The sequence below is a fragment of the Nilaparvata lugens genome, chromosome 6, assembly GCF_014356525.2.
Source record: "Nilaparvata lugens isolate BPH chromosome 6, ASM1435652v1, whole genome shotgun sequence".
NCBI lineage: Eukaryota > Metazoa > Arthropoda > Insecta > Hemiptera > Delphacidae > Nilaparvata > Nilaparvata lugens.
Genome location: NC_052509.1, coordinates 24,707,431 through 24,735,389, shown reverse-complemented (window position 1 = coordinate 24,735,389; position 27,959 = coordinate 24,707,431). Strand labels below are relative to the sequence as shown.

Below are 27,959 nucleotides of genomic sequence, written 5' to 3'. Positions count from 1 at the left end.
AATAATTCACTTAAACAGAAAAATATTCAGAGAGCACAAAATTAGAACACACACAGCCAGCCATCATTTTTAGAGAGAAGGACGCCTCCTCGTCAGAACAAAAACCACATCTCAAAATCAGTGTCTACGTCATGGACACGTCACCAAAAATTTATAAATTACAAGTTTAGAATTCACATTTTATATTTGTTCTCAATAAAACTTTATTTTGAAACTATTATTTTAAATTTTTATATATCATCTCTATTTAAATAATCCATTTATCTGTTAATTCTGTCAACTCAGCCTCGGTGACACCATGGAACATGCAACACAATCATTTACAATAAATTCTCAGTCAAAAAGTTGTCCGTATATCGATTACTCTGATATTTACTATAAAGTTTTATAGATCTCGAATTGAAGATTCGATTCCAATCGAGAAAAAATGTAATATTACAAAGTACATAATCAATATATTCTCATTCAAAAGTACACATCAAATTTCATAATTATTACAAGTCAAGAATAGCCCTAGGTTTAACAGTACGGCAAGAATGTCTCAAATTAGGAATGTCTACATCAGGGTTCACAATAGAAACATCATTGTTAGAAACTACATTAGTATCTGATACCAAGTCACTTGCTGGTGGTACAGATGTCATTGACTCTGTAGAAATACTAGTCTTTGGAATAATACAAATATTATCTTTTTCATTTGACAATTCAGGTACAAATACAGATGAACGATTTTCAATTGAATTACTTTCCATCAAAGGTAGAAGTTGATCAAGATGTCTTTTCCAAATAAACCCACTATCAGTTTCAACTTTATAAGTAACTGGACTAATTTCATTCAAAACCTCTCCTTTAATGAATTTACCTGATCTGTAATCTTTAATCATGACATTTTCCCCCTTTGAAAATTTTACATTACGTTTTCCTCTAGAAAATTTTCTTTGACTTTCAAGTTTTTTATCAACATCAATAGAACTATTAGGTCTAATTCTATCTAAACTCATACGTAATTTTCGGCCAATATGCAATTCAGCAGGAGTTCTACCAGTTGTACAATGAGGTGCATTTCTATAATACAATAAATAATGACTAATAGACTCTTTAGTTGGTAAACCTGATTTCAACAAAATTTCAATACTTGTTTAAAAGTTTTTACAGAATTTTCCGCTGCACCATTGGTTGCAGGGTGATAAGGAGGAATTTTCATATGAACAATACCATTATTTTTCATAAACAATTCAAACTCATTTGAAGTGAAGGTCGAACCATTGTCTGTTACTAATTTATAACAAATACCCCATCGAGCAAAGTAATCTCTAAAAACTTGAATAGTCAATTCAGTAGTAATATTTTTCATTTCAATAACATCTGGCCACTTAGAATAAGTGATCAGTAATTATTAAATACATTTTATTAGCAAAAGGTCCTAAAAAATCGGCATGAATACGATGTCCTGGGCCAGTAGGCCAGTCCCAATTATGTAAAACTGCCTTTGGAGGATTACTTTTTACACTCAAACATAATTGACAACTTTTACAGATTTCTTCTATATCATGATCTAATTTAGGCCACCATACATAAGATCTTGCAATAGCTTTCATTTTTACAATACCTAGATGACTACTATGTAATTCATGTAAAACATAGTTTTGAAGCTTTTGGGGTACAATAACTCTATGTCCCCACATAATACAATTTTTATCAATATACAGCTCATCTTTCCTAGCAATGTACGGTTTAAGAAATTCAACATTAGGTATATTAATCCATCCGTTCAAAATTAAATTATACACTCAACATAGAATTGGATCTTTTTGCATTTGTTTACTTACATCAATTTCATTGAATATAGATACTGTATCTTCTATTATATTCAAATATGTAAAATCATCAGAACAGGTTTTCTCATTGACCTTGAGAGGTAATCTAGACAATGCATCGGCTACACAGTTTTTAATTCCATTAATAAATTGAATTTCATAATCATAAGATGACAAAAATAAACACCAGCGCTGTAATCTACTAGCTGCCATAACAGGTAGACCTTTCTTACTGCCGAAAATAGAAATCAATGGCTTGCAATCTGTAGCAAGAATAAATTTACAACAGTACAAAAATTGGTGAAATTTTTTAATACCAAAGATAAAAGCTAGAGCTTCCTTATCTACTTGACTATAACCGGATTCTGCTTTAGATAGCGTTCGTGAAGCATAGCCCAAAGGCTTTTCTTGTCCATTAGGCATTACATGAGATAAAATACAGCCTACTCCATAAGGAGATGCATCACAAGTTAATTTAATGTCTAAATCTGGATCAAAGTGAGCTAAAACTTTAGCTGAACACATCAAATCTTTGATTTTATTGAATGCAATCTCTTGCTCTTCTCCCCAAATCCATTTTACATTATTCTTAAGTAACTTGTACAAAGGGTTAAGTACAGTAGTAATATTGTGAATAAATTTTGAATAGTAATTTACCATACCAAGAAATGATTTCAATTGAGTTACTGATTTCAGTACAGGGGCATTTTTAATAGCTTCAACCTTGTTAACAGAAGGATGCAAACCAGTTTTGTCAATAGTATAGCCTAAAAAACTAACACTATTCTGAAAGAATACACATTTTTCTTGTTTCACCGTTAGACCGGCATCATTAAGTCTAGAAATTACTTTATCAAGCCATGAAAAATGTTCGTCATCATTACACCCTGTTACAAAAATATCGTCTAGAAAGCATACAACTCCATCAATACCTAGAATTAATTTTTCCATCTCTCTTTGAAATAATCCGGGAGCAGATGCAACCCCATACGGTAGACGATTGTATCTGAACAAACCCTTATGAGTTGATATTGTTACAATATTTTTTGAATCTTCTTCCAATTCAACCTGTTGATATGCTTGAGATAAGTCAATTTTTGAATATTTTTCGCCTCCCTTAAGTGCTAAAAATAAGTCATCAATTCGTGGAATAGGATACCTATCAACTTTCAAATGCTGATTAATCGCCACATACTCTTATTTTACCATCAGATTTCAAAACTGGAATGATGGGTGTTCCCCAATCGCTACTCTCAACTGGTTCTAAAATATTAGAATCAACTAGCCTGGATAGTTCTACTTCTATTTTTTCTTTCAAACTAATAGGTACTTGTCTAGGCTTGAAAAATTTCGGAGATACATCATCTTTTAAATACAACTTGAATTTAGTTTTATTGTACAATCCTAGCTTGTCAGAAAATACATTAGGATATCTACTCATTAGAATATTCTTACTTTTCATTGCATTACCATCAACACTTGTTAATTCAATAGTATTTACAACACATTCATTATCATTCTGATCAATTTTAAAATTTAATTCTGACATCCATTGTCTGCCAATCAACGGAGGGCCTCCGTTTGGAATGACATACAAATCAAGCATTTTCGAAATTGAACCATGAACAACTTTAGTTTTAATCATACCAATAGGTTTAATAGGATCACCAGTATAACTCCTAAGTGAAATAGAACTGTCAAATATTTTCAAGTTTGCGAAATTTAGTTTATAATCATCAAGAGATATAGCTGAAATAGGTACTGAAGCCTGTATCAATTTCAAATGAAATATCTTTACCTTCAACAGTGAGAATTGTACTCAACGGTTTGATGTAATTATTGAAATTAGGCCTAACATTTGAATTGATAGAATCATTTGAACTAGTTTCATTGAAAAAAAATCAATGAATGCGCTAACTGATCACCTAATAATTGTAATTCATCATCATTAATTTGATTCAATAGCTCTTGTTTTCTAGCAGATTTCCTATTTTTGAAATTAGGCTCAGAAATTTTGTTTTGCTGGCACATAACCTTCAAGTGCCCAAAACGACCACAATTATCGCATTTCTTATTTTTGTGTTTGCATTGAGGTGAAATATGGTTGGACTTACCACAGCAAAAACATACTACCTTTTGTCCTGTGCTTTTATTGTAATCAGCTTGGCTAGATCGGTTGAAATTCCCACCTGAATTCGTCTTTTGGAAGCTGGAATTCGTCTTCTGGAAGTTGGAATTCGCTTTTTGAAAACTGGAATTAGATTGCCCTGGATTGAACCATCTCTTTTGTTGTAGTTCATCCTCGTATTACTGCTCAACTCCACCGCATAGTGAGTCGCCGTTCCCAATGCCAAGGATAATTCCACAGCCCGTTGAAAGGTTAGGTCTGCCTCACCCAATAGTCTTTTTTTTATATGGTCTTCCCTTAAGCCCCATACGATTTGATCACGAAGGTGTTCATCCAGCTTGTCCCCAAAGTCGCAATTTTTTGAAAGTTTTCTCAAATTTGCAATGAATGAAGCAATTCCCTCGTTGCAGAGTTGTTTTATTTCCTTGAATTTGTACCGTTCCGTGATAGGTAAAGGTTTGGGTTGTAGATAATTTAGCATCAATTTTTGCAAGTCTTCAAGGGATTTCGATGCTGGCTTCGCAGGTGTAGACAAGTCACACAGTAATGCGTATGCTTCAGCCCCAACCATGGTAAGAAAAATAGCAACTTTTTTAGAATCTGGTACATCATTGGCCATAAAGAATTGATCGAGTCTATCGCACCACTGCTCGAAATTGTCCTGTAGTCGAAATTCACTGATATTTCCTATCGTTCCCATAACGATAGGTGCAGGAGTCACCGAATCAGGCATGTCGTCTTATGCTGTTACTTGTACATTGCAAACTGATAACCGAAAGTTCGAAGTTCCAATCACATATTAATATCACGAATATCACAGTTCCATCACGTAATCACTTTTCACATTTACCTCGTCGCCATTTGTGGTGTACTGGTCTGGTGAATACAATAAATAAATAAGTTCCATTGAATTCTCGTAATTCATTTATTCTCCTGACTACATCTTGTAGACACGAACAGAACAGAATGAATCATTTCAAAGTAGTAAACATTGGTGCTGCAATGCTACCAACTTACTTATACACTAATATTTTCATAATATAAAATAATAATACTCTTTATAATATAACATCAATAAATAATAATTCTCAATACATCACAATCTAGATCCTGAATCTTCTTATATTCACTTGTAGATATATCCACACATTTAATATGAAACCATTTTGAACAGTATCCTTTGCAACAGTATCCTTTGAATTGTATTACTTACAATTCCATTCATAATATATTAGAAACTAATTTAGAGCAAGAACCACAAATTGAGTCAACCACACCGTGCACTGCCATCTTGATTTCCTCGAGAGACTTGGCAACGTTTTACTCCTATCTTTCTTCACTGCAATTTATAACATGGACCTCACTATAGGTAATATAGTGAGGTCCACGTTATAATGACAGTGGATAAAGATAGAAGAATAGCGATGCCGATTCTCTGCATTAATTAATTATATTTCTACACTGTCAAAAACATAATTGGAATCGTTGTTGACCTAGAAAAGGATAGTACCACCGGTTTCGTCGAATGATTGACAAGGATACCAAAACCAAAGTTGATCAAATACTGTCATTATTACATGGACCTTACTATAGGATCACTTAAATGATCCGGATCAATTGATCTCATTCACTGCCACGAGCCAATAAGAAAACCAGGATTGGAACTTCCCAGGATCACGTGACGTGTCTTGGATTTGCGTCATGTAAAAAGCATTGGTTAGATAGGCGTTTGATTACAAGTTTCTATTCTGTACCTATTCTGTGACTATGAGCAGTAGATCATAGAGTGGTAAGGACTATGTGACTATTTCATAGTTTGGTTTAGAGTTAGTATAATGATTATTTTTCAAGGAATATCATACAAGATGACTTAGTATGAATTATAAAAATATTAATTCAACACCGAAGATTTCTTATTCTACAAATATTGATACTATTATCCACTCACGTCGACGCACTGCAGAATGTTGGCTAGCTCGGCACTTCCATAGTTTGCTGTGTTCATAGTTTAAAAAGTTATTCTGTCTTTGGGCTTCATAGTTTCTGATAAATGTGATTATATTAGTTGAAATATTATTGATTTGATAAAAGTGAGTAAAAAATAAGTTCAATAGAATATCTATATAATTATTTTAAAGAAATTGGTCACTTGTTTATCAGAAAAATGTCTATGCAGAATTATTACAAGTTGTCCATTGTAGTTGATACCGGTATTGTAGTTTTGCTGTGAACACTGAACACACACTTTTCAGTTTTCAATTTTACAAAAAGGTTTTGAAAATATTACCCTAATATTTAAAATTATTCAAGTATTACTTACAATTCCATTCATAATATATTTACACAAATACAGTTTCTTCAGGTAAAGTAGTTTTTCAACTTCAAGTACTTTACCTACCTCTATTTCTTTACGGTATGCTGCTACTATAACTTACAAGAGTGTACCGTACTTGCATCTCATTAAAATAAGAAAAGGTACGTAATAAAAGTAATTTGTGATGGAATTATAAATGCTCAGGACCATATGTTTGAATTTTACTGTTGTGATAAAGGTTGAATAATTTCTTCTGTTATTTATAGATTTTTTATCTAATAAATAACTTAATTGACTTTGTAACTTGAGCCACTTATATTCACATCAATTTTTAGACGTCCAAATAAATTGTATTTTATTAAACAGATGTAGATGATTGTCAATTTCCGTTTAATCTGATCTAAGATTGTCAAAATCGAACGTCCAAAAATATATGTGTGTGTATAAATGCTAGCTGGCTTTACGGTGTCCAGTTGCGGTTGAGTGAATCACCTGTAGCTATTTCACTTGTAGCTAATTTCGGCTCAAGCAATTACCGTAAATTTTTACCATATTTTTTTGATATCTAGTTTGGAACAGAATAGTAAAGTTTGCTGTAGCATTGATAAACAGTCATATAATTTAGTTGTAAACGTTTAACCAGTTATATTAGCCTATACCCTAGTGTATGAGATGTCAGCAACACAGACAATACAGTACTAAAATTTATAGGTTATCATGACTCTTTTATGACTAATTTTATTTATTTAAAATGCAATGAGTGGATTATTTCTGTTTATCCAACCACCTACAGGTCAATATTGTTGATTACTAAACAGACCAATAGTTTTATGACGCAAATATTTGAAACTATTTTTTATTCAAACACCTAGAGGTCAAATATTGTTGATTATTAAACAGCATTAAGCTGCGTTTACACTAAAGCTAATAACAAAATGTTAATAACTCAATCCTTATAGATTCTATTAGATTGTACGGAACTTGATAAACACATAATGTTTATCTTGTATATGATAAGTTATATTCAATCTATCAGGATTAAGGTATTTACATTTTGTTAATAACTTTGGTGTAAACGCAGCTGAAGTCAGTTTTACGCAGTTATATGTAAACAAGCAAGAGCATTCAATTTATTGTAAAAAATAATTGTCCAGTCAATTAAAAATTGAATAAGTTATACTACTTGATAAAATTTATATATACAATACTGGCTTGTTAAGATAACAATAAGATGGCTTTATTTTCTAAACATCGGAGACATCTAATGAAAAAGCATGGAAGAAAGAATATTATTTTTCATTTCATAAAAATAAGAAATCTATGAATTAAGTTTTGGATCTAGTATAAAACATATATGGATCAAAGTTGTTGATGCATCATATATCAAATCTGAACAACCACAGCTATAGATAGAGACTATCTATAGCTTATCTAAAGTAAGCCATGAAACTACCAAACTAATTAATTGACTTGAGTACTTGAAATTTTGCAAAAATCATCTTTTTAAAAAAGGTTTCCAGCAAAATTTGTTGAGGTGAGGTTGTTAAACCTCTGATTTTTGTTGTTTATTTTTTCTTTGCGGTTCTTTTTGAGACTGAATTATTTTTCTATCATTTTGTAATGTTCCAGTGGTTCATTTTTATAGTTATTGGTTGTTTATTATGTTAAAGCCTCTCGCTGACAATAAAACATGCATGTTGAAGATGTTTTGTGCGCATGATAAACATGCATGTACATGAACATGCCCTACCGTCAGTGGACAGCCTAACCTTGATCTTGACAAGTTGGCGTCGTGGAGTGGTACCATGCTAAAACTAAAACAGAAGGTTTCAGGTTCCTGATAACTTACCAGTTTTCATTTTCTGCTTCTTGATAATTTTAGGATTTTACTAATATTAGGCTATTATTCAACATATTGTCACAAATATGTTGTCATATATAGGACGATTTGATTTGAATAATGTAATTGGATGACAAATCAATTAATCCACAGATTAAATTTGAGATTTCTAAGAATCTTTTTGTTTTGATTAATTCATTTAATTACTTCACAGACGCCTCCTCCAGTGATTTCTTTTCTTGGATAAAAATATCACAAACCCTTGTTATACAAGAGTTTTTGGATTTTTAGAATAAAAAGTCGAGTAGAAAGTTTTAAGTTGAATTCAATTATAATATTATGTTTTGTTAAACAAATAAAAATACCTAAAACAGAAAAAAGTTTCAATAAATTTAAAAAATGACATATAATTTACTAAACAAAAGTTTATGGAGAATTTTCACTTTTTTAATTTTGTTTGAAAGCATTCTTTTGTATGGTAATACTGCTATTTCCATTCATTAAACATTTTAAAATATATGAATCTATTTAGACTCAGTGATTTGATTGTAGAAATATGAAGATTAATGTCAGATGTGTTTGTAAAAAAATATTTATATGAAACTTGCGCTTTTTAAAACGGACCGATTGAAATCGGACTAGAAGTTGTCACAACCGCTGCTGCATGAGAAGCACTCTTTGCTTGGATAAAAAAAAACTGTTCTGCGGAATTACTAAGTCATTTTTCTATGTGCTTTGCACATCCAATTGAAAAATTGGATTATAAATTATAGTCTCAGAATTTTCTTAGCGTCTCCCACCTGGGAGTTTTACAACTAATAATAATAAGATCATATTTATTTCCACAACAATTATATAGATTATATCAAATATTTTTTCATTGAAAATACATCTATTAGATTTACAACTAATAATAATAACATATTTATTTCCACAAATATTATACAGAAAATATAGTAACTTATCAAATATTTGTTCAATGAAAATGAATACCTTCGGCTTCATTCATTATCCACAATTGTGGGATCGATGGCGTCAAAAAAACACGTACTGTAATTCAACACAAACTGCAACAGTTCAGATGGCAGTGATCCAGTAAACGCGCTTTTAGTAAAAATTCAAATTATCACCCTTAAATTCATTTACACTGTAATATGCCTTGTCACACAGTAGCTCCCGGACGGTTCTCCTGAAGGCGGCCTCATACTATTGCTTCACACTATTAGGCAGCTTGTTGTAGAATTTCAGGGCAGAAATCCTATAACTGGACTGTGATCGGTGGAGGCGTCTCCTGGGAATATCCAATAGCTCACTGCGCATGGTGTTGTGGCGGTGGATGTCACTACGAGCAGCTAGAGTATGCTGTATATTCCTGACATACACCAAGCACAGGATGATGTAATGGCTGATGACAGTCAGTACACTAAGGCGAGCAAAGATGGGCTTATAGTGGGCAAGATGGTCACTGCCTGTTATAATTCTTAAAGCCCTCTTTTGCAGCCTCAGGACATCAGCAGCCCCTGCTGAATGACCCCACAGGAGCAATCCATAAGTGATGTACCAATGGAAGAGAGCGTGTTCATCATTACCAGATACCTCTCCGTCACCAGGCACTACCTAAGTAAACAAAGCCGTAGTGCATTCGTCAGCACAGGTAGGGTTCTTACACCAATAAAACTTCGTTGATTTCAGCTGATCTATATCAGTTAGTGTTTTTATAGGTGTAGGAGTCCTACCTGTGCTGACGTCACACGAATGCACTACGGGCTCGTTTACGGAGGTAGTGCACCAGGCCTCTCATCTTGAGCATCAGGAAGCAAATGCGGGAGAGTCGGCTGGTTACCTGCTGTAAATGAATGTAATAAAACAAATATAGGCTGCAAAACAGGATATTATCTCATAAGTTTTTGAATTGACATAATGAATCTGCCACATAATCAAGTTTATTCCCTCCAAATTTTTGAAAAAAAATTGTTGAACCATTTGTTTTTTATTTTGTAGGTAATATGTATTTGGAATTGTATGACAGCAAAAGACCCCGATGGCTGATAACAGGGCAAGTTCCTTCGGCTGAACTTTGGGCCGAACATTTTAACCGACCTGTCAAATCAAGAAACCCGCTGTATACAAGATACTTTGATCACCACCTGGCTGTGTGCAAAATCAAATATGGGTTTTTGAACCCAGATCAAATCTATGGCATAGCATTAGGAAAATTGAACTTTCCTAGTTGTGGCTTCAAGATAGACAAGTGAGTATTATTCATTTATTTGTTTTTAGATGATATTCAAGAAATAATATTAATAATTCATATTCAAAGAGTATCATTATTTTCTGATGCCAATAACTGATATGCATTAAATTATAATGGGTTATGACAAGGGCATGTTGACACAGCTTGCGCTGCCGACAAGCTATCAACCCGTCAGCTGCCCACCTTCTGACAACAATAGTCGAGACCATACACTGCACAGCAACGAATGTATTCTAGACACACTGCTACAGAGTGTCACCTCGCTCGCTGGTATCGATGTGTCAACCCGTCTGATTGTCACCTCCTAAGTTGCTGAGCATCAAATTTTCAAGAATACCGTAGTTATTAATTTATTACTTTGAGCAATTGTATGAACAGCATTGGGAGATCACTCTTTTAGTTGCTTGTCAGAGTTTTCAAAATAAACTTGCTGATCTGATCAGAAAGCCATCATCAAGTCAAAGCATAAAAAAATGTTCAGTACTGTCAAGCTGATATCAAGCTATTTATGATTAATGTTATTGAAGTGAATTATAATGTTTATGAAAAGTGTTCAAATAATGTTTTGTAACTCTAAAATTACGATCTACTGTGTCTAGTAATTGTCATCTTTCTGCTACCAGAACATTTTATTCAATCAATTTATAGTAATAACCTATCACTGATGTATTCGTGGTATTTTTTGTGCGCATTTCACTCATTAGGGCGCCGATCCCAGTTTTCAATATGTTTATGTAGAAGTAGAATTCGTTGAAAACTAATAAGAGCATTCAATGAATACAGTAATTCATGAAAGTACGAGCAGGTGTAACCCGTGCTTCGCAAAGGTCTGTAAAAATACAAAAGTTTGAATTACAGTATGGTTTTATTGATCCATGCTGATGCTGAAATTCAAAAGTATTGTCCTATCAAATTATTCTTGACCACAAACTCTCCTAGTAACTTAGAAATCATTCCTTTTATATAAGCCTTACCTCATATACGAGTATAGAAAGCATTATCATTACAGTATAATTTAATTCTTGTATAAAAAATAATTACGGTACCCCAAAGTGTATTTTACTGTCTTCAAATAGTTTTTACCAATTCAATCAGTCTCATTCAAACTACTTTTCCCAATATTTTGTTGACGCTGTGATTTTCATTTTTTAAAACTGTTATTATTGTGATGTTTTGACCTGATTTAAAATACAAATTAAACATGTAAATGTTCATTCAATAGGTCCAGTCATAGAGAACTAGTTCGCTAATGGAGTGTAAGTAAACGAATTAGTAGGTGGTGGCAGAATCTCAGTAGTGGTATATCTACATGCTATAATACTGTAGTTATTTAGTTTGAAAAAATAACAAATCTACCTCTGCAGGTTCATTTTGGACTGTTACAAATACCTTCTATGTAAATGCATTGAAGCTTTTCTTCTTTATGTACATTCTAATTTGCATTATACATTATGCACATGTGCATGGTGCATCACATTCTTTCTTGAGTTTCTGTGAGACATTGCTAATCATTTTATCTTCCTCTATTATTCTCTTCATCACTTCCTTTCACCTGTAGGTGATTCACATTTCTTCTTGACTTGTTGATAAAAATAAACCACGTTTCTTCTTAAAGATCTTACCTATCTAGTTTTGGGTTTTCACCTATGAAGTGGTGTCATAACTGAAATTATTAGCTACTATGGCTGTAGAAAAATTTTCGTAAAAACTGTGTGTGTTATATTGCAATGTATTTATTTATTTTTTTATGTATTAGCCGACTTCAAAATATAGGTTTTTTATGTATGCGGTTGTAAATGTGAATAATTAGTATTCAAGAAATGATTAATATATGCATGTACTTAGATGTATATGGATGCATGCAACAGGATTCATCGATGTACGATGTCATAGGCATGTTTACTAATGTCTCTAATAAGGCAATGAATGACTTGACTTGGTTGTTCTAAAATTCAGGTTTACAAAGAGTGCACCTAGATGCGGTGACATGTAATATTGATAACTGGTAATTAAAAGGTTTTGTGATAGATAGAACATTATTATTGTTCCTTAAACAATTCTAATAACTAAATAAAACATGATAAAATTTAATATTATGGTTGATTCTCGTGTTGATGAAAAATCAACTCTATTTTCTATGACAAATATATTTCATTCGCCAATAAAATAATATATTTTATCATCATTCAGTTATAAATTTTATAAGATTGAGATGAAATATTGTGTTCGTTTATTCTACATAGCCTACACACAATTTGCCATTAGTAAAGGATGGAGTTATATGCTTTATCTAATGACAGACAAGTAGCAAACCAATGTTTATCAGATGCTGACTTGAAAAAAAGAGAATATCACTTTAGTTTTGCAAGTTTCTGGTATTGTTCCCCAAGCCTTGAGGCAAAGGACTATGTAACATGGCCTAATTATAATACACTGCAATTTAGCCACCATACGAGAGCTCAAAATAGATTGTAATCTTTTCAGTAAAAATATGCGCTTACATATTATGAATATTAACTGTAGATAGTTTAATAAAAAATAACTTTAGGTCGGATGAAAATGATCCAGACACCAATAGAAACAAGACACTTTCCCAACTATTTTTTTTTTTTTTAATATTAAATTCTCATTCATTACGGCATCCAATAATTCTGATGGAGTGATATTCAAAAGAGAAACATATTCTTCCGATGTTTTCATTTTCATAAAAAAATGAATTTCTTTTTAAGCCTACAAGTCTAACAGCACTACTGGTAAAGCGGAGTTGATATGCGGTTACATCGAATTCTGAGCTAAAATTATAAATTTGAGAATGTTGCAATTCTACACGATTTGGCAAAAAATTTCTTCGGATGGAGGGCCAAGTCTCAACTTATTTTATACAAAGTATTGAATAATAAATTTTGAATAAGAAAAAAAATATTGTGAGGTCCACGCTATAATGGCAGTGGAGAAAGATAGGAGAACAACGTTGCCGATCCTCTGTCTTGTCAATGCCTTCTATAGACGGTAGCTGATACAGGTCTATTGATGTTTTATTATGGTGATGATGGTGGTTTAATGATTATTATGATGGTTTATTAATATTAACTGTTCATTCTTGTTTAAAATAATCAATTATATTTTATTATACAAGAAATTATATTTTTCAATAATTTAATAGGTAATGAATTTTCATAATTAAGATTAAATATTTCATCAATTAATTATTAATTCTACATTGTTAAAAGACGATCTGGCAACAGAGCAAAGCGAGAAAGAGATAGCGCTATCCGCTTTGTTGAATGATAGACAAGGATAGCAATATCATTACTAATCAAAAACCATTATAACGTGGACCTCACTATAGAGACTAGAACTTGAAGACTGGAATTGAAAAAAATATAATGAAAAGAGTAAGAATTGATAGATAGCCTAGTCAATAAAGGCATTATTGATACGTAACAAATTAGGGGAAAGCTGAATTTCCGCATGGTGTACATAGTACATAGTCTGGAACCGAGGAGTCCCAATTGTTACACCGCCGGTTATATATATATATATATATATATATATATATATAATATATATATATATATATATGAGGTGAATAAATTATTCTGAAATTATCAATTTATTACACTTCAATCTAGAGAGGTTCCATCCATTGATGATGGTGTAATATGAACACTGATTAATGCACATTTTGATGACATAAAGAAAAAATAAAAATACTTTTTAACGCTTGAAGGTCTTGAAATGAGCCGAGCCATAACTCTTATAGGAAACATTTTTCTCGAAAAACGGAAGTGTTAACTTCTATTAGACAAAAAATAAAATTATGAGGAGAAAAATTCCTTATTTTCTGGCTTTATATGGGAATAACATCCTGAACAATAGATATATGATGAAATGTTATATAGACCTATCATTTATTGAAGATCTATTCTTACTTGAAAGGATGAAATCAAAGTCAGATATTATACAGATATAATTTTTTTAAGAAACCATTGCTGTTTCGAACTTTGGGTGGTCCTGTGGAGGGGTGAGGGGGGGGTGGTAAGCAAGCGGTATAACGATGGGGACTGTTCGGTTGCAGGCTATGTACTGTGCATGGTAACACACCGACAGAAAAGTCAGCTTTCCCCTAATTTGTTGCGCAAAACCATGTTTTTTGTCTTCATTGACTGGGCTAAAAGGCTTTATACATTCATACAGTTCACTAATTAAGTTTCAAAATGCAGCTTCATTCTACACCCGCAGACACGCCAGCAAAAGCTGCCTAACCGACTTTGCCTGGTTTATCATTCAATAATTTCATAATTGAACATATTATTCTTTATACTATTTAATTATAGAAATATTTTCCTAAATTGTGTTATTAGAGTTACTGTATTCTCAGCGCTTAATAACAAATGAACTATTTTCAGGACTTTCCTCAAGAAACACAAGACTTACAGGCGCAATGTGACTGCCAGAAGCTGCAATCTTTTTGAAGACAATGACGCATCATCAATTATTGAACGTGATTCCTTCCAACATGAAGATATCATTGAAGTTCCATCAAGCCCACTGAAGAACATAAATGAAGATGATGTATACAATGATTTAACCGAAATGTTTGAAGCGACGAAAATACAACCCTTCAAATCACTATGCAGAAAAACGCGACCATCTGACGTAACAAATACAAGCCATAGTAAAAGTATCAAGAGTCCCAAGGACAATCAACTCTTGAATCAGTTTGAAAAATTCAAAACTATGTCAAACTTCATCAGTGAGAATTCGCAGCAAAAAGCAAGTGAAAAGAATACTGTGGACAACAAAAGAGCAAAAGTGGACACTCGTTCAATAATTAACAAAAGCATTTTGAAAAACAGTTCATTTGAAGAAAACTTACCAAAAACATCATTTTTTGAAAAGTCTGTACAATTCCATGAGAACTTGGAAGAAGTACGTGAGTTTTATGTTTTTGAAGAAGATAATGATAGCTCAACTATTGAGTTTAATTCACCCAGTGATACCAATTTTAATATTTCCTCAGAGGAAATTCCAATAGAAGAAAACATGAGTCAAGAGATGCAAATGAGTAAAGATCATGATTTCAAAAATGTGTGTCTATCTGATGAAACAGAGAGAATGGAGCAATCGTGCTATGAAGATTCTTTATACAGTTTTGATAATGAAGCGATCAATGAAGAACTGGGAAAAACAATATCGCATAATTCGTCCATATTTTCTGATGAAACACAAACTGCTTGTAGAGAAGTTATCTTTGAAAGCTTGCTTCAAAATAAGGAAGTTTTTATAGAAAAGGATGTTAAAAGCACTGATGAACATGATCTGTCAAATTCGTTGGATGAAAGTTTTGAAAGAGAAGAAAATGAAATTGAAGTATTCCATGAAATACAAAACGTGTGCTCATCCGATAGAACACTTGAGCCGATTGAAGGATCCTATCTGAATAATATTAGGATTCAATCTTACTTGTCAGATGAGCAATTATCACAAGAAGCCCACAGGATAAATCAGTGCACTTACGAGAGACCAATTTGCCAAGCAAATGAAATCATCAATGAAGAAAATTCTGAAGACCTTCGAACACCTATTGCAATAGAAAGACATGAAACTTGTGAGGAAAGACAAAAACAATGTAATGCCAAAAATATGGAAAAAGAATCATTGCGTTTTGACAGTATGAAAATTCCATTTTTGCCTAGAGATAAAGTCAAGGATTTAGATGTAATTGAGACAGAAAAAAGTTTTTTGAGAGCACGGAAATTCAATTGCACGATGAAACTGAAACCATTGCTAATGAAGAAGAGTTTTCAACTCAAGACTCATCTAATCAAGGCTTAGAAGAGTCTTATAGCAAAGAAGGAGAGGCGGAAGGAAGTTGTAATAGAAGTGATTCATCCAATAATGAATCTTTAAACAAAAACTTGAAAGAAAAAAAGTTTTTCGAGAGCACGGAAATTCAATTGCACGATGAAACTGAAACCATTGGTAATGAAGAAGAGTTTTCAACTCAAGAATCATCTAATCAAGGCTTAGAAGAGTCTGATAGCGAAGAGGGAGAGGCCGAAGGAAGTTGTAATAGAAGAGATTCAAAGAATAGTATAAATTCCAATCTTGAAGAAATTGGAATTTCCATTGGCTCTGGAATAAAATTGGTTGAAAGTGTCATAGTGAACAAAAATTTAGCATATCTTCAATCAAAAAATATTTCATTCACAAAGAATAATTCAAGTGAAAAGAAAGCAAATCAATACAATGTAATGGATTCATTTGATAACGAGTCTTTGAAAAGTAATCAAGATGAAATCATGTTTTCTTCTTCATCAGAGATTGAAATAAAACTGCCTTGTTCTGGAGGAAAATTGGTTGGAAGTGATTCATGTGGGGAGAGTATTGTTTCCCATTTTCAGTCCATAAATATCCCTTTTGGAAAGGAAAATAAGCCACAGAAGAAATTCAATGCAAAGCAACGCTCTCATATGCAATCTGCCAACATCAAGATCAGAAAAAATTTTGATAGAGAAACGGATAAATTGGAGAAACTTTCGAGTCCAATGTCACCCACGCCAATTCAGCTTGGAAATAGATTTGAGCATTTGTCTGAGGGGCACATTTCAAGCCAATTATTCGAAATGGAAAATGAAACTCTGAATGTTCAATTTGATCTTCACTCTGGCTCAGCCTCAGATTCAATTTTTGGTAATTGCTTTAGCAACATGAGCAAGTGCTTGAATGACAAGAATTTAGCAAGTAATGTTATTGATGCTGGAAGTCCAGAGCAAGCGAGCACCAATTATGATTTGACACTTGATGACATGTGGAATAGTTTGGACGACGGTAGAGAATTAACTCCAATCGACAAGAGTTTGTCTTTTAATATCGCGTCTTTAGACGATGATTATGAGATGATTAAATCGGATGACTCGCTGGCTGAATTGATGAAAAAGCCCAAGTCGAACTGTGCAGCAAACAATGTAGTTGTTGGCATCAAAAAACATCGCCACTTCGATGATGAAGAGTCTCTGGCTTCTTCATTAAATTCATCTTTCAATCCCAAAAGAAGGAAACCGAATACGGATGGAGCTGTGGACAAATGTGTGCTCTGTGTGACAACTAAAGAGAATGTTTCATCACAAACGACCAACGTAACAGATGACACAGCGAAATCAATTGCCTCGATAAAGAAACAGATTTGGGACTGGCAGGAACAGAGCAACAGCTTCTTGAAGCCGAATCGGACCAGTTGGATGGGAACCAGCAATCCATTGGCCGCTGACCTCATGCAGCTTCGAATCCCCGATCAAGATGCCACCATGGATGAAGGAGGCCAGCAAAATCTAAATATTTTACCGGTAAGATGAATCTTTTTCTTAGACAACAAAAATAAAATAGTTTTTCTTGCTGATGCTAATACACACATAATCTGTAAACTTGTGCGTGGGTGATGAGTTTTAGAAAGGGTGTAGATAAAACATTTAGAAGGCCTACATCTTCAGGTGGGCTTCGAACCAATAGGAAGCTATTTTGAAACTTGTAAATGTTTTCAGAGTTGGCTCTTCAAGTGGAGACCGATCGTCCGATGGCAATTAATATGATTAAAAGGATAATATAATTTGATCATGAAGATTTTCATCTTCAAGCCAAAGATTTCCACTCTACTGATTACTTCATATAGAATTAATTTAGATATTTTTATACCTGGAAATAAACATTTTTTCTTTCCATGATTTTGAATGGTTGATGACTGACTTATTAGTCATATGAATAATTAATTCTCACAATATCAAATATCGGGACACCGAGCTCTGGAGTAAAAAAACATAGAAGCATAGTTCATATTTATTTATCTATTTATTGATACAATTAACACAATTCTCTAAAATTATTGGGATCATAAACCTACTATGCTCCAAATTTCGTGAGAATCGTTAGAGCCGTTTTTGAGATCCAGTGACATATAGGTAAACATAAATTGCTCGGTTAGCAGTATAGGATACAATTGGGACTAGCTTACATGTGAATGATAATATCATATTTTGGAACATTCTGCATTTGTATGCTACATAATGCATTAATATCGGGGCTCCGAGCTTTGCTCCAGAGTACAAAAGCATAGAAGCATAAAAGCAAAGTTTATATTTATTTATTGATAAACAGAACACAATTGAATTATTTAAAATGATTGGGGAAGGACTAACAGGCACAGTCCAAAACTGTTTCTTCCCCGAATTTTGATTTATACACTATAAATAAGAGAGAGTAGGGTTGTGTGTGTTCGCATCAAAACATGTCAACTTGTGGATCGCATACCGGGAAAACGGAAATGATTAAGATCTCCAAATTTTGCACATAGATTCTAAAAATATCAATCTCGTGCACCTGGAAGCCCAAATTTCAATTTTCCTTCTAGATTTTTCAGAATTAATGCTCAAATCTATGCTACCGTACATGAAGTTCCATAGGCTACATTGTTGCAGCTCAAAAGTGTGTGTTTTTTATGAGGAGGTTAAAATGCTGTTACAAGACTAATATTTTCGAACGGCCGTCTAGCATAACGGTAAAACGCTAGCTTACGGAGCGATGGATCCTTGGTTGGATTCCCGATTCTTCCCAATTTTTTTGCTCTCAATTTTTTCCCTCGAAACGTATTATCAATTATTTTTTGAAGGAATTTGTTTTCATTACAATTGAACTTGGATTTTATCAAATAATTATTTTTAATGTAAAATTTTGCCACCAGTACAAATGAAATGGACATTGATAGTCTTCATGCTGTAGGCCTATCATTGAATTTCATAAGAAAAACATGAATAGATCACAATAAAATAAGTAATAATTTATATTCTTCAGTTATAATGTACTATTAGACATGAATTCGCAATGAAACAAGTATTTTAGGTATTTTGTTTGGAATTGGGAAAACAAAAGGCTGCCTGATTCAAATTGAGGAGGATCTAATTAATACTAAAATTTATTGATGTTTTGGAAAAATCGATATGATTCTGTGAGTTTTTCAAGTATTATGTCTTCTTCAGTTTTCTATAGGCTACTATAATAAAGGAAAGAACTGGCTTATACACGTAAGGAATAGGGAATTATGTTTGACGCATCATCACGTCTGAAATATACTCAACTGATTAATTTGAAATTTTGCATATAGATTCTTAACTAACCGAGGATGGTTATTTATGCCTATTTTCAGTTCTTCAAGATTTCATTACGTCAAGTTTTCAATTTGTCATGGTTCCAGTTGTTGTATAGAAACAGCTGAACATTTCTTTTAAAAGGGACATTAGATGATAGGTATGATTGGGGATCCTATATTCGAATAAAAATAACTGATTTTCTTTCGCATCAAAACCGCACCGACTTCTCAAACCGTTCAAAAGTTATTCTCATTCAAAGATACTGATAAATCATGCATCATCTATTCATCATCTTTACTATAATAATGGAAAGAGCTGGCTCATACACGTACGTGATGTAGGAAAATTATGTTTGACACATCATAACGTCTGAACTACTGGACTGATTGATTTGAAATTTTGCATAAAGATTCTTCATTAACCGAGGATTGTTATAGGCCTATTTTCAAATTTCGAATTTTTTATTATGTCAAGTTTTCTTTTTGCAAAGTTTTAAAATAGACCCTTGCGAAGCACGGGTTACCTACTAGTACACTATAAATAGCCCAAAAAGTAGGTTATTTTCCATACACTTGAATTCAGGTCCAATTTTCAGTCCAAACATTTGAAAACATAAAATTTTGAATTTAGATTGTTTACAAACCAAATTGAATAACAAAATAACACTCTCTAATCACTTAAAACTGTAATAGTATATTTCGCACCTAGGGCCGAAAATGAGACTTTTCCGGCTCGAAATCGGTTATCAAGTCCGAGGCCGTAGGCCGAGGACTAGAAAAGATTGAGAGCTGGAAATACATTTTTGCCCGTGGTCCAAATTTCAATAAGATGATATTATTATAAATGTTTTGATTCTTGAATAATAAACACAAACAATGAAAAGTTTTTTAATTAGCTGTTCTAGCACACTTGGAATTTGGCCAATCTGAATGTCAACGTCAACAATGCTTGTCCATGCTTGCTTGTTGACGTTGACATTCAGATTGGCCAAATTCCAAGTGTGCTAGAACAGCTAATTAAAAAACTTCGTTCAGAGCCACGTTCACTCACTGATCTCATCGTTCACTCACCGATCAGTGGCTTTGAACTCAACCAATAATTCTGAAAAATCTAGAAGGAAAGTTAAAATTTGGGCTTCCAGGTGCACGCGATTGATATTTTTAGAATCTATGTGCAAAATTTGGAGATCTAAATCATTCCCGTTTTTCCGGTATGCAATCCACAAGTTGACATATTTTGATGCGAACAAACGAACACATGAACAAACACAACCCCACTCTCTCTTATTATATAGATTTCATCATAAAGCTTTCCATTTTCAAAACAAGAACTTTCACCCTACTTATTTTTGCATATTGAATTATTTTAGATATTTTTTGCACCTGAAAAATAATACAGGTAGGAATACATACAAGTCATAATACTTGATATTTTTCTTTCCCAAATATTAATTGAAATGATTTTACTTTCAAGTCCTCCTACCTGCTACCATAGTCAAGGAAAGTATTGCTTCCAAAAAACATCTATATGAACACGATAACTCTATTGCTAATGGTTTGACACGAAGAAATTCAATAGAATGGAATTAGTCCGGTCACTATATTTATACATTGGTGATTGCATTTTATATTGCAGCTCTGATTTTTTAATATATTTTTTTGGATACATAAGAGAAGTTTAAGAACCAATTTTTTCATGCAAAATTTCTTTGTGCTAGATACAGAGTGGCCCAAAAACCTCATACTTACGGTTTTATTTCCAGTTTCCAGCTATTTCTGCCAAATCGGACAGAAAAAGTTGTTCTCACTTTTTTATATCATGAAATTCCTAATAAAATGAGATCATTCGGAACTCTCTATCTTCTACAATTCTCGGAACTCTCTACAATTTTCCAAAAATGAGTAAATTTTTAAGATGAAAAATCAATTTTGACAAATTTTAGTCTTTCATCAAAAATATCTTCTGACTTAAAATTTAAATAATTATATGATTCGAAATCCCTCTAGGCGTAATTATGTGCTCTACAATCTGAGACATGTGTACCTGGAAATTTACATGAGATAGAGCACTCTACCTGGTGCTCGCAAAATGCAAGCACACCCCCTTTTTCATGTCTATATTGACTATACTATATAGAAAATGGCGGCTAATAAGTCATAATAGTAATACTCAGGGTTTTCTCGAAAACAGCTCTACCAATTTTTCGAATTTATTCCTGGATAGCTATTTATAAGCCCTATTAACTGAGTCTCGTTTCTTGCAAAATTACTGAAGCCTCGCCGCATTTTCCAGATAAATGGATTTTACAGATGGAATTATTATTATTCATTAAATGGATTTTGTTCAATTTTGATCACAATTTTTCTCAAACATTGCTTGACCGAATTTTTCCAAATTGATATCCCTGATGTAATTTATAAGCATGGAATGTCATTTACTGGTATGAGTCTCCTTCTTGGTATAATACTAGCAGCTCGCTATTCAATTTATTGTAAACTGATGAGGAATGCACTTCACAAATTCTAATTACAGCTGTTTCAAAATCTTGTTTTAAAAAAATCGTAGGCTATACTTAAATTTCGAGCATTGATTACCTCTTGCTTTCATTGTTAACCACTAATTATTTCTATCCAGAATTTGAACGGATTTTCATAGTTTAGGAGGAAAGAGTTTTGTGCCGGAAACTTTCAGGATTGAATTTGTGAATATTATTGCAGTATGAGAAGAATAATATCATGGCAAGGAAAGTAGTTTGAGAGTGCGACACCACATTTTTATGTGTTCAATTCAACTTTCACCTTCACTTTTACAAAATTTATTTATTATGATTTATTAATGGATAATATATATTTGAAAAGTTACGCCTGCAATGGGAGATACTGTATAAAAGAGCTACTGCAAATTTAAAATTCTCTAAAATAAATGGAAAATAATAAAAGTAATCATCTTCAATAGTAGGTACCGGTGCAGTACTGTAATATAGGCATTTTTATGCTAATGGCCGAACTGACGATCAATATTCTTTTTTACTTTCCTTGCCCTACTACCATAGGTAAGGAAAGTATTGCTTTCCAAAAAAAATTAAGGTACCCTACTTTCAAGTTTTCTATACGTTTCAAGGTCCCCTGAGTCCAAAAACATGATGTTTGGGTGTTGGTCTGTGTGTGTGTGTGTGTGTATTTGTGTGTGTATGTGTGTGTGTACGTCTGTGAACACGATAACTCCATTCCTAATTAACCGATTGACTTGAAACTGTCATTATCATGGTCTGTCAATTTATTTCTCTTGATAATACGTACTGTCCACACTGTCCACGTGGTGATCAATAGAAAATATATTACTAATATTAGGGAATTTAAATCAATTGCTAACTAAGAATCAAAACCAAATTGGATTCAACCACCGTAAAATGACTTATTTTTATTGAAGTGGGATTCATTGAGTCATTTTTGTTGCAACTGTTCCCTCAGGTGACATCATAATTTTTCGCCCCACTTGGATGTAATGAGCTGGTTTTCTTGCGTCATATGGAGGCCGAAAATGATTGTTTTCCGACCAGGCCAGTAAAATTTTCACGGCCCTAGGGCTCAACCCTAAAGTCAGCCTTGAAGTCAGCTGATTCTGATTTGATGTGAACGTGTTTACAAAATAGTTTATGAAACGGAATCAGTTCATGCTTCTAGAATTGAATAAAGTATTTTGCAATAAGATACCGTACTATCATTCTATTTGGATGAATGAAATACAAATAAGATATTATAAACTACCTATTCAAATTCAATTTTCAGAGTAAAATAGAATCCGACCTCGCTAACCTCATAGTACTGCGTTTGCCACGAAACCTGGTGGATAATTTTGGAACTACTTGGACAAATTCCTTGGTGCTGAACGTTTTTACAAATTGTTTATTATGAAACGGAATTAGTTTATGCTTCTAGAATTGAATAAAGTATTCTGCAAAAAGAAGCTATCATTTTATTTGGATGAATGAAATACAAATAAGATATACGGTATTATAAACTATTCAAATTCAATTTTCAGAGTACGATAGGACTTCTAACCTCAACTTCCGCAGTTGACGATAACAAGCATTGTTGACATTCAGATTGTACAAACTTCAAGTGCGCTAAAACAACTGATAAAAAACTTTTCATTATTTGTGTTTATTATTCAAGAATCAAAACATTCATAATCATATCATCTTATTGTGCCATTTAAAAGAAAAAGCATAAACTCAACCTCCCACATTAAAACATAATTGAACATAATCTTTTGGGCTATTTAGACATATTGAAATCTACCCAAACCAAACCCAGCATAAGTACTGCAATTACCACTAAACCTGGTGGATAATTTTGGAACTACTTAAAACTACTAAAAACAAATTATTTTTTTGGACATGTTATTCATTATCAAAATTTGGGAACAGAATAGTGTTGGGCCCTGCCTGTTGTTCTTTCCCAATCATATTTATAATAATTATGATTTGTAATTGTATCCACTGAAAATGAAAAAAATATAAATACTTGGACAATTTCTGATATTCACATTACCTCAGATTTACTAGAGCTATGACCTTTCAGTTTTGCTTTTGGAAGTGCCTAATAAACAAAATTATTATCATATATATTATATTGTTTTATTTTTTTGTGTGGCGAAAAATAGCGTTCGCACCACGGGCAAAAATGTATTTCCAGCTCTCAATCTTTTCTAGTCCGAGGCCGTAGGCCGAGAAAACCGATTTCGAGCCGGAAAAGTCTCATTTTCGGCCCTAGGTGCGAAATATACTATTACATCAGTAATTTTTCTTTCAACTGACCAACAGTTGAAGGGTTATGTGACAGAGAGGACCTGGAGTCCTTACTTCGTCCTTAATAAAGGCAATTAATCAATCAATCAACAGTCATTTATTGAAAATATTTTTATAATCTAATAAATAAGTTGATTTTTTTTCATTCATTGACAAAAAGTCAATCCCAGTCTATGAATAATATTAGATTTTATTAATATCGTTTATTCTTGGTATTATCTTAAAATATGGTTCATATATTTCTTTCAGGACATTGAATTTTCAAGCATGGAGTACTAAATATACAGTGAGCCAGCTCTTCAATAATGGTTTTAATTATTTTATTATTATTAGTGTTCTTAGTTCCTATTTCGTGTGTCATAGTTCCTATTTATTGTTCATTATGAGTAAAATCAATATGGTACTTCTTGAGAAAGATGTTTAACACAATTTTTGCCATTGATCAAATGTAATGTAAATTAATTAATTCTTGTCACTCACTACTTGTGGAAAATTCACAATTACTTGACTAGATCACTCTATTGTATTAATTACAGTATTGAATGTGATTCAACTTGATACTAAATACTTTCATTAATTAAATGATCATTTAATTTAATGTTAATTAACCAAATGTATTAATTGTATTAACTATATACATTACTATGAAACAATTTTATTTGGCGTTTATGATTTCTATTTAATGTTCATAATTCCTATTTTTCTAAAAAAAAATCATCAAACTGCATATTATTTATGGATATTAATTATCCAATTAATTGAAATTTCATGTTTCTTCAAATTGTCAATAGTTTCTACTCAATGTCTAGCTTATCGTTATCAATATTTTTCTAAGTATATTTATTTTTCAGAGTTGAATCTTAAATTTTCTCAATATCAAAAGTACAGTGTTTATCAATACTTGTCACTTGTAACTTATGTGAATATAGTAATGTAATTCCGTATAACTGATAACTGACTGTTCCTAACTTATTCAACGTAGGCCTATGTAACATTTTATTAAGAAATTATCCATGTTTTCAACTATTAGTTATTTTTGTTCATAAGTCTACTAAATCCATTTTTTATTTTATAATAAATAATGATTAAATGTCTAAATGTTTTTTAATTTACTCGGCTAGAAACTAAGTACCATCTGCCATAATTGTTTTGAACAATTATTGATATGTCTTGCGCACAATTCACACAGAATGGAAGTGTTGCGTAATTTTGTTCCCTCCATGCACGTCTCTCCCATGTAAACATAATGGCCCTATGCACAAAGATGAGACGTGGTGCAGATTGTCACTTCCTCGTCCACGCCATGTCTCTTCGCCGTCACATGTGGACTACAAGAACGGGCCCGCTACTTTGTTTTAAATGAGATGACAAAAACATATGTTGCATGCTATAGGAGACATCTCAAATATACTTGAAAACCACGGGCCCGCCCGTCTAGTGTGCATTGCAAGAGCCACGTCTCTGTCTGACGTCCGTTCTGCGTGAATTGGGCCTTAGGGTACAAACAGAACGAGCAGGTCGATGTTGCGCATGAGCTTTCAGTTTCGCTCGTGATTTACCTGCCTGTAACTTAAACGCATTGTAAAGCATGCAAGAGAACAGAACGGTTTCGATGACTTCCAACAGATGATTGTTCTCATGAATGCTGGATGTTTCTCTGTGATTGGTTCTTTGAAACCCTGTGCTACAGCATAGCCATAGAGGAAAGATAACATAAGAGCATATCCCTTGGCATAGCAGGTAGTTTATGTTCCAAATTTCAAGACGATTTACAGTTAACTAAAGCCGATAACTGTCTATGTATTACTGTGTTGTTGGGGTGAGAGTGTAAGAGCGGCACAGTATGAGAGACTACCAGCGTCACCAAAATCAACTACTAAGACTATCGGCTTGAGTTGACAATGCCATTGAAAATTGCAACATAAACGCGTAAACCATGGGATATCTTCTCTCTATGGATACAGCTTCAGGTGTAGTGTGGAATCTAGTATATCTTTTTATCTAGTGTGGAATCTGTCAACTGACAAGTCTGGGAGATCATGACAGTGTTAACATCGCAGATTTCAATTAACAAACAGCTTCTAGTGATGGTGGCCCTAGCTCCACTGCTTCACCGAATCAGTGAATTTAGAATACTCTTGGGAGCGCTGGAAGTGGTATGATATGTGACCTCCTCACATCTGCTATCACACAGTCGCATCCATCGAAACTGAAAGCTAAACCGCGACCCACTCATTCTGTAGGCAATAGATTTTCATGAAATTTGACAGGTATGTTCCTTTTTAAATTGCGCGTCGACGTAAATACAAGGTTTTTGGAAATTTTGCATCTCAAGGACAATATAAAAGGAAAAAGGAGCCTCCTTCACACGCCAATATTAGAGTAAACAGACTATAGAATTATTCATCATAAATCAGCTGACAAGTGATTACACTGATGTGTGGAGAAGCCAGTCTATTACAGTATTTGTATAAGGTCTATAGTTTCAATCAAAGACCTTGAAGAGGTAAGCATCTTTAAGCTGGGTTTACACCAAAGTTATTAACAAAATGTTAATATCGTAATCCTTATAGATTCTATTAGATTGAACGGAAGTTGACAAACACACATCTTCATCATGTGTATGATAAGTTATGTTCAATCTAATATAATCTATAAGGATTGAGTTATTAACATTTTGTTAATAACTTTGGTCTAATCGCAGCTTTATGGTCTTTGGTTTCAATATTTTGTTTTGCAGTCATTGTTATATTATGCGTGCCCATTAGTATCAAATATTCTCACCTTCCAAAAACCTAATTTAATAGGTGATATTACAAATAAATGAACAAATAAACAAATGAACTAAATAATGCTGGAGAAATTATAACATTTTTGATTGTAAGAATTAATTTTCATCAGATAAAAGGATTATCACGGAACTGGTTGAATTATATCATATGAAATACAAATTCAAATGTGAACTGAGTTTGTTAACATTTAAAACAAGTGACATCAGGTACTTGTGGATGAGAATACTACGTGAGGTCTACTGTTCACAGAACTACTAGTACATAATATGGGAATAACCGTACCAAATAGAGTAGCCTATGGTAATCGTACTCTGGCCATGAGAACGTGCGTTTCTATATACAGAGTTGATGAAAACTGCTGAATATAATATATTTTACAATGGAAAATTGACGATAGACTGTGTGATTGAGGATCCTATTCGAATAAAAAAAACTACTTCTCTGTCGCATCAAAATTTTGTTCCGCTATTTTGAATCCAACTTCATTTTTTTACTTTCCTTGCCCTATTACCATAGGTAAGGAAAGTATTGCTTTCCGAAAAAAAATTAAGGTACCCCAATTTCTAAATTTCTATACGTCTGTGTACACGATATCTCGTCTCCCAATCAACGGAATGACTTTGTAAGTGTCAGATTTTGTCCCTTACAAGGATTTTATGTTTTGATGGATATTTTTTTTCCTTTTTTTACATAGTTTTACGTTGAGTTGAATAAGGGCTTATTTATTGAAAAGGGGCTTATTCATTACCTGGCTGACAAGTGTTCCGAGTAGATGGTTCAAGATAAGACGGGAGTCGAGAGCGATAAGGAGTGATTGTTGCCAGTTGGTTTTTCGGTTTGTCATGAAGGATCATGTACTTT

The 27,959-nt window shown here is 33.0% G+C and overlaps 1 protein-coding gene across 11 annotated transcripts in view; it reads left to right on the top strand.

Annotated features, from left to right (window-relative positions):
* The window catches only part of LOC111049791 (putative peptidyl-prolyl cis-trans isomerase dodo), an 85,648-nt gene extending 60,248 nt beyond the window's left edge, over nt 1–25,400 (top strand). For 2 of the 11 annotated variants that reach the window (XR_005571578.1, XR_005571576.1), the window contains exons 4-6: nt 10,101–10,350; nt 14,763–17,702; nt 24,556–25,400. Coding sequence is in view for 2 of the 11 variants with exons in the window: in XM_039430506.1 (XP_039286440.1) it covers nt 16,611–17,702; nt 24,556–24,585 (1,122 nt within the window). In the remaining 9 variants the exon portion in view is untranslated. Of the gene's footprint in view, nt 1–5,787; nt 6,036–6,077; nt 6,421–6,783; nt 7,053–10,100; nt 10,351–11,575; nt 11,610–14,762; nt 17,703–24,555 lie in introns of those variants that run through there. The other 9 variants (XR_005571582.1, XM_039430506.1, XR_005571583.1 and 6 more) reach the window with 9 other exon arrangements.
* Nucleotides 25,401–27,959: the final 2,559 nt, after the last annotated feature.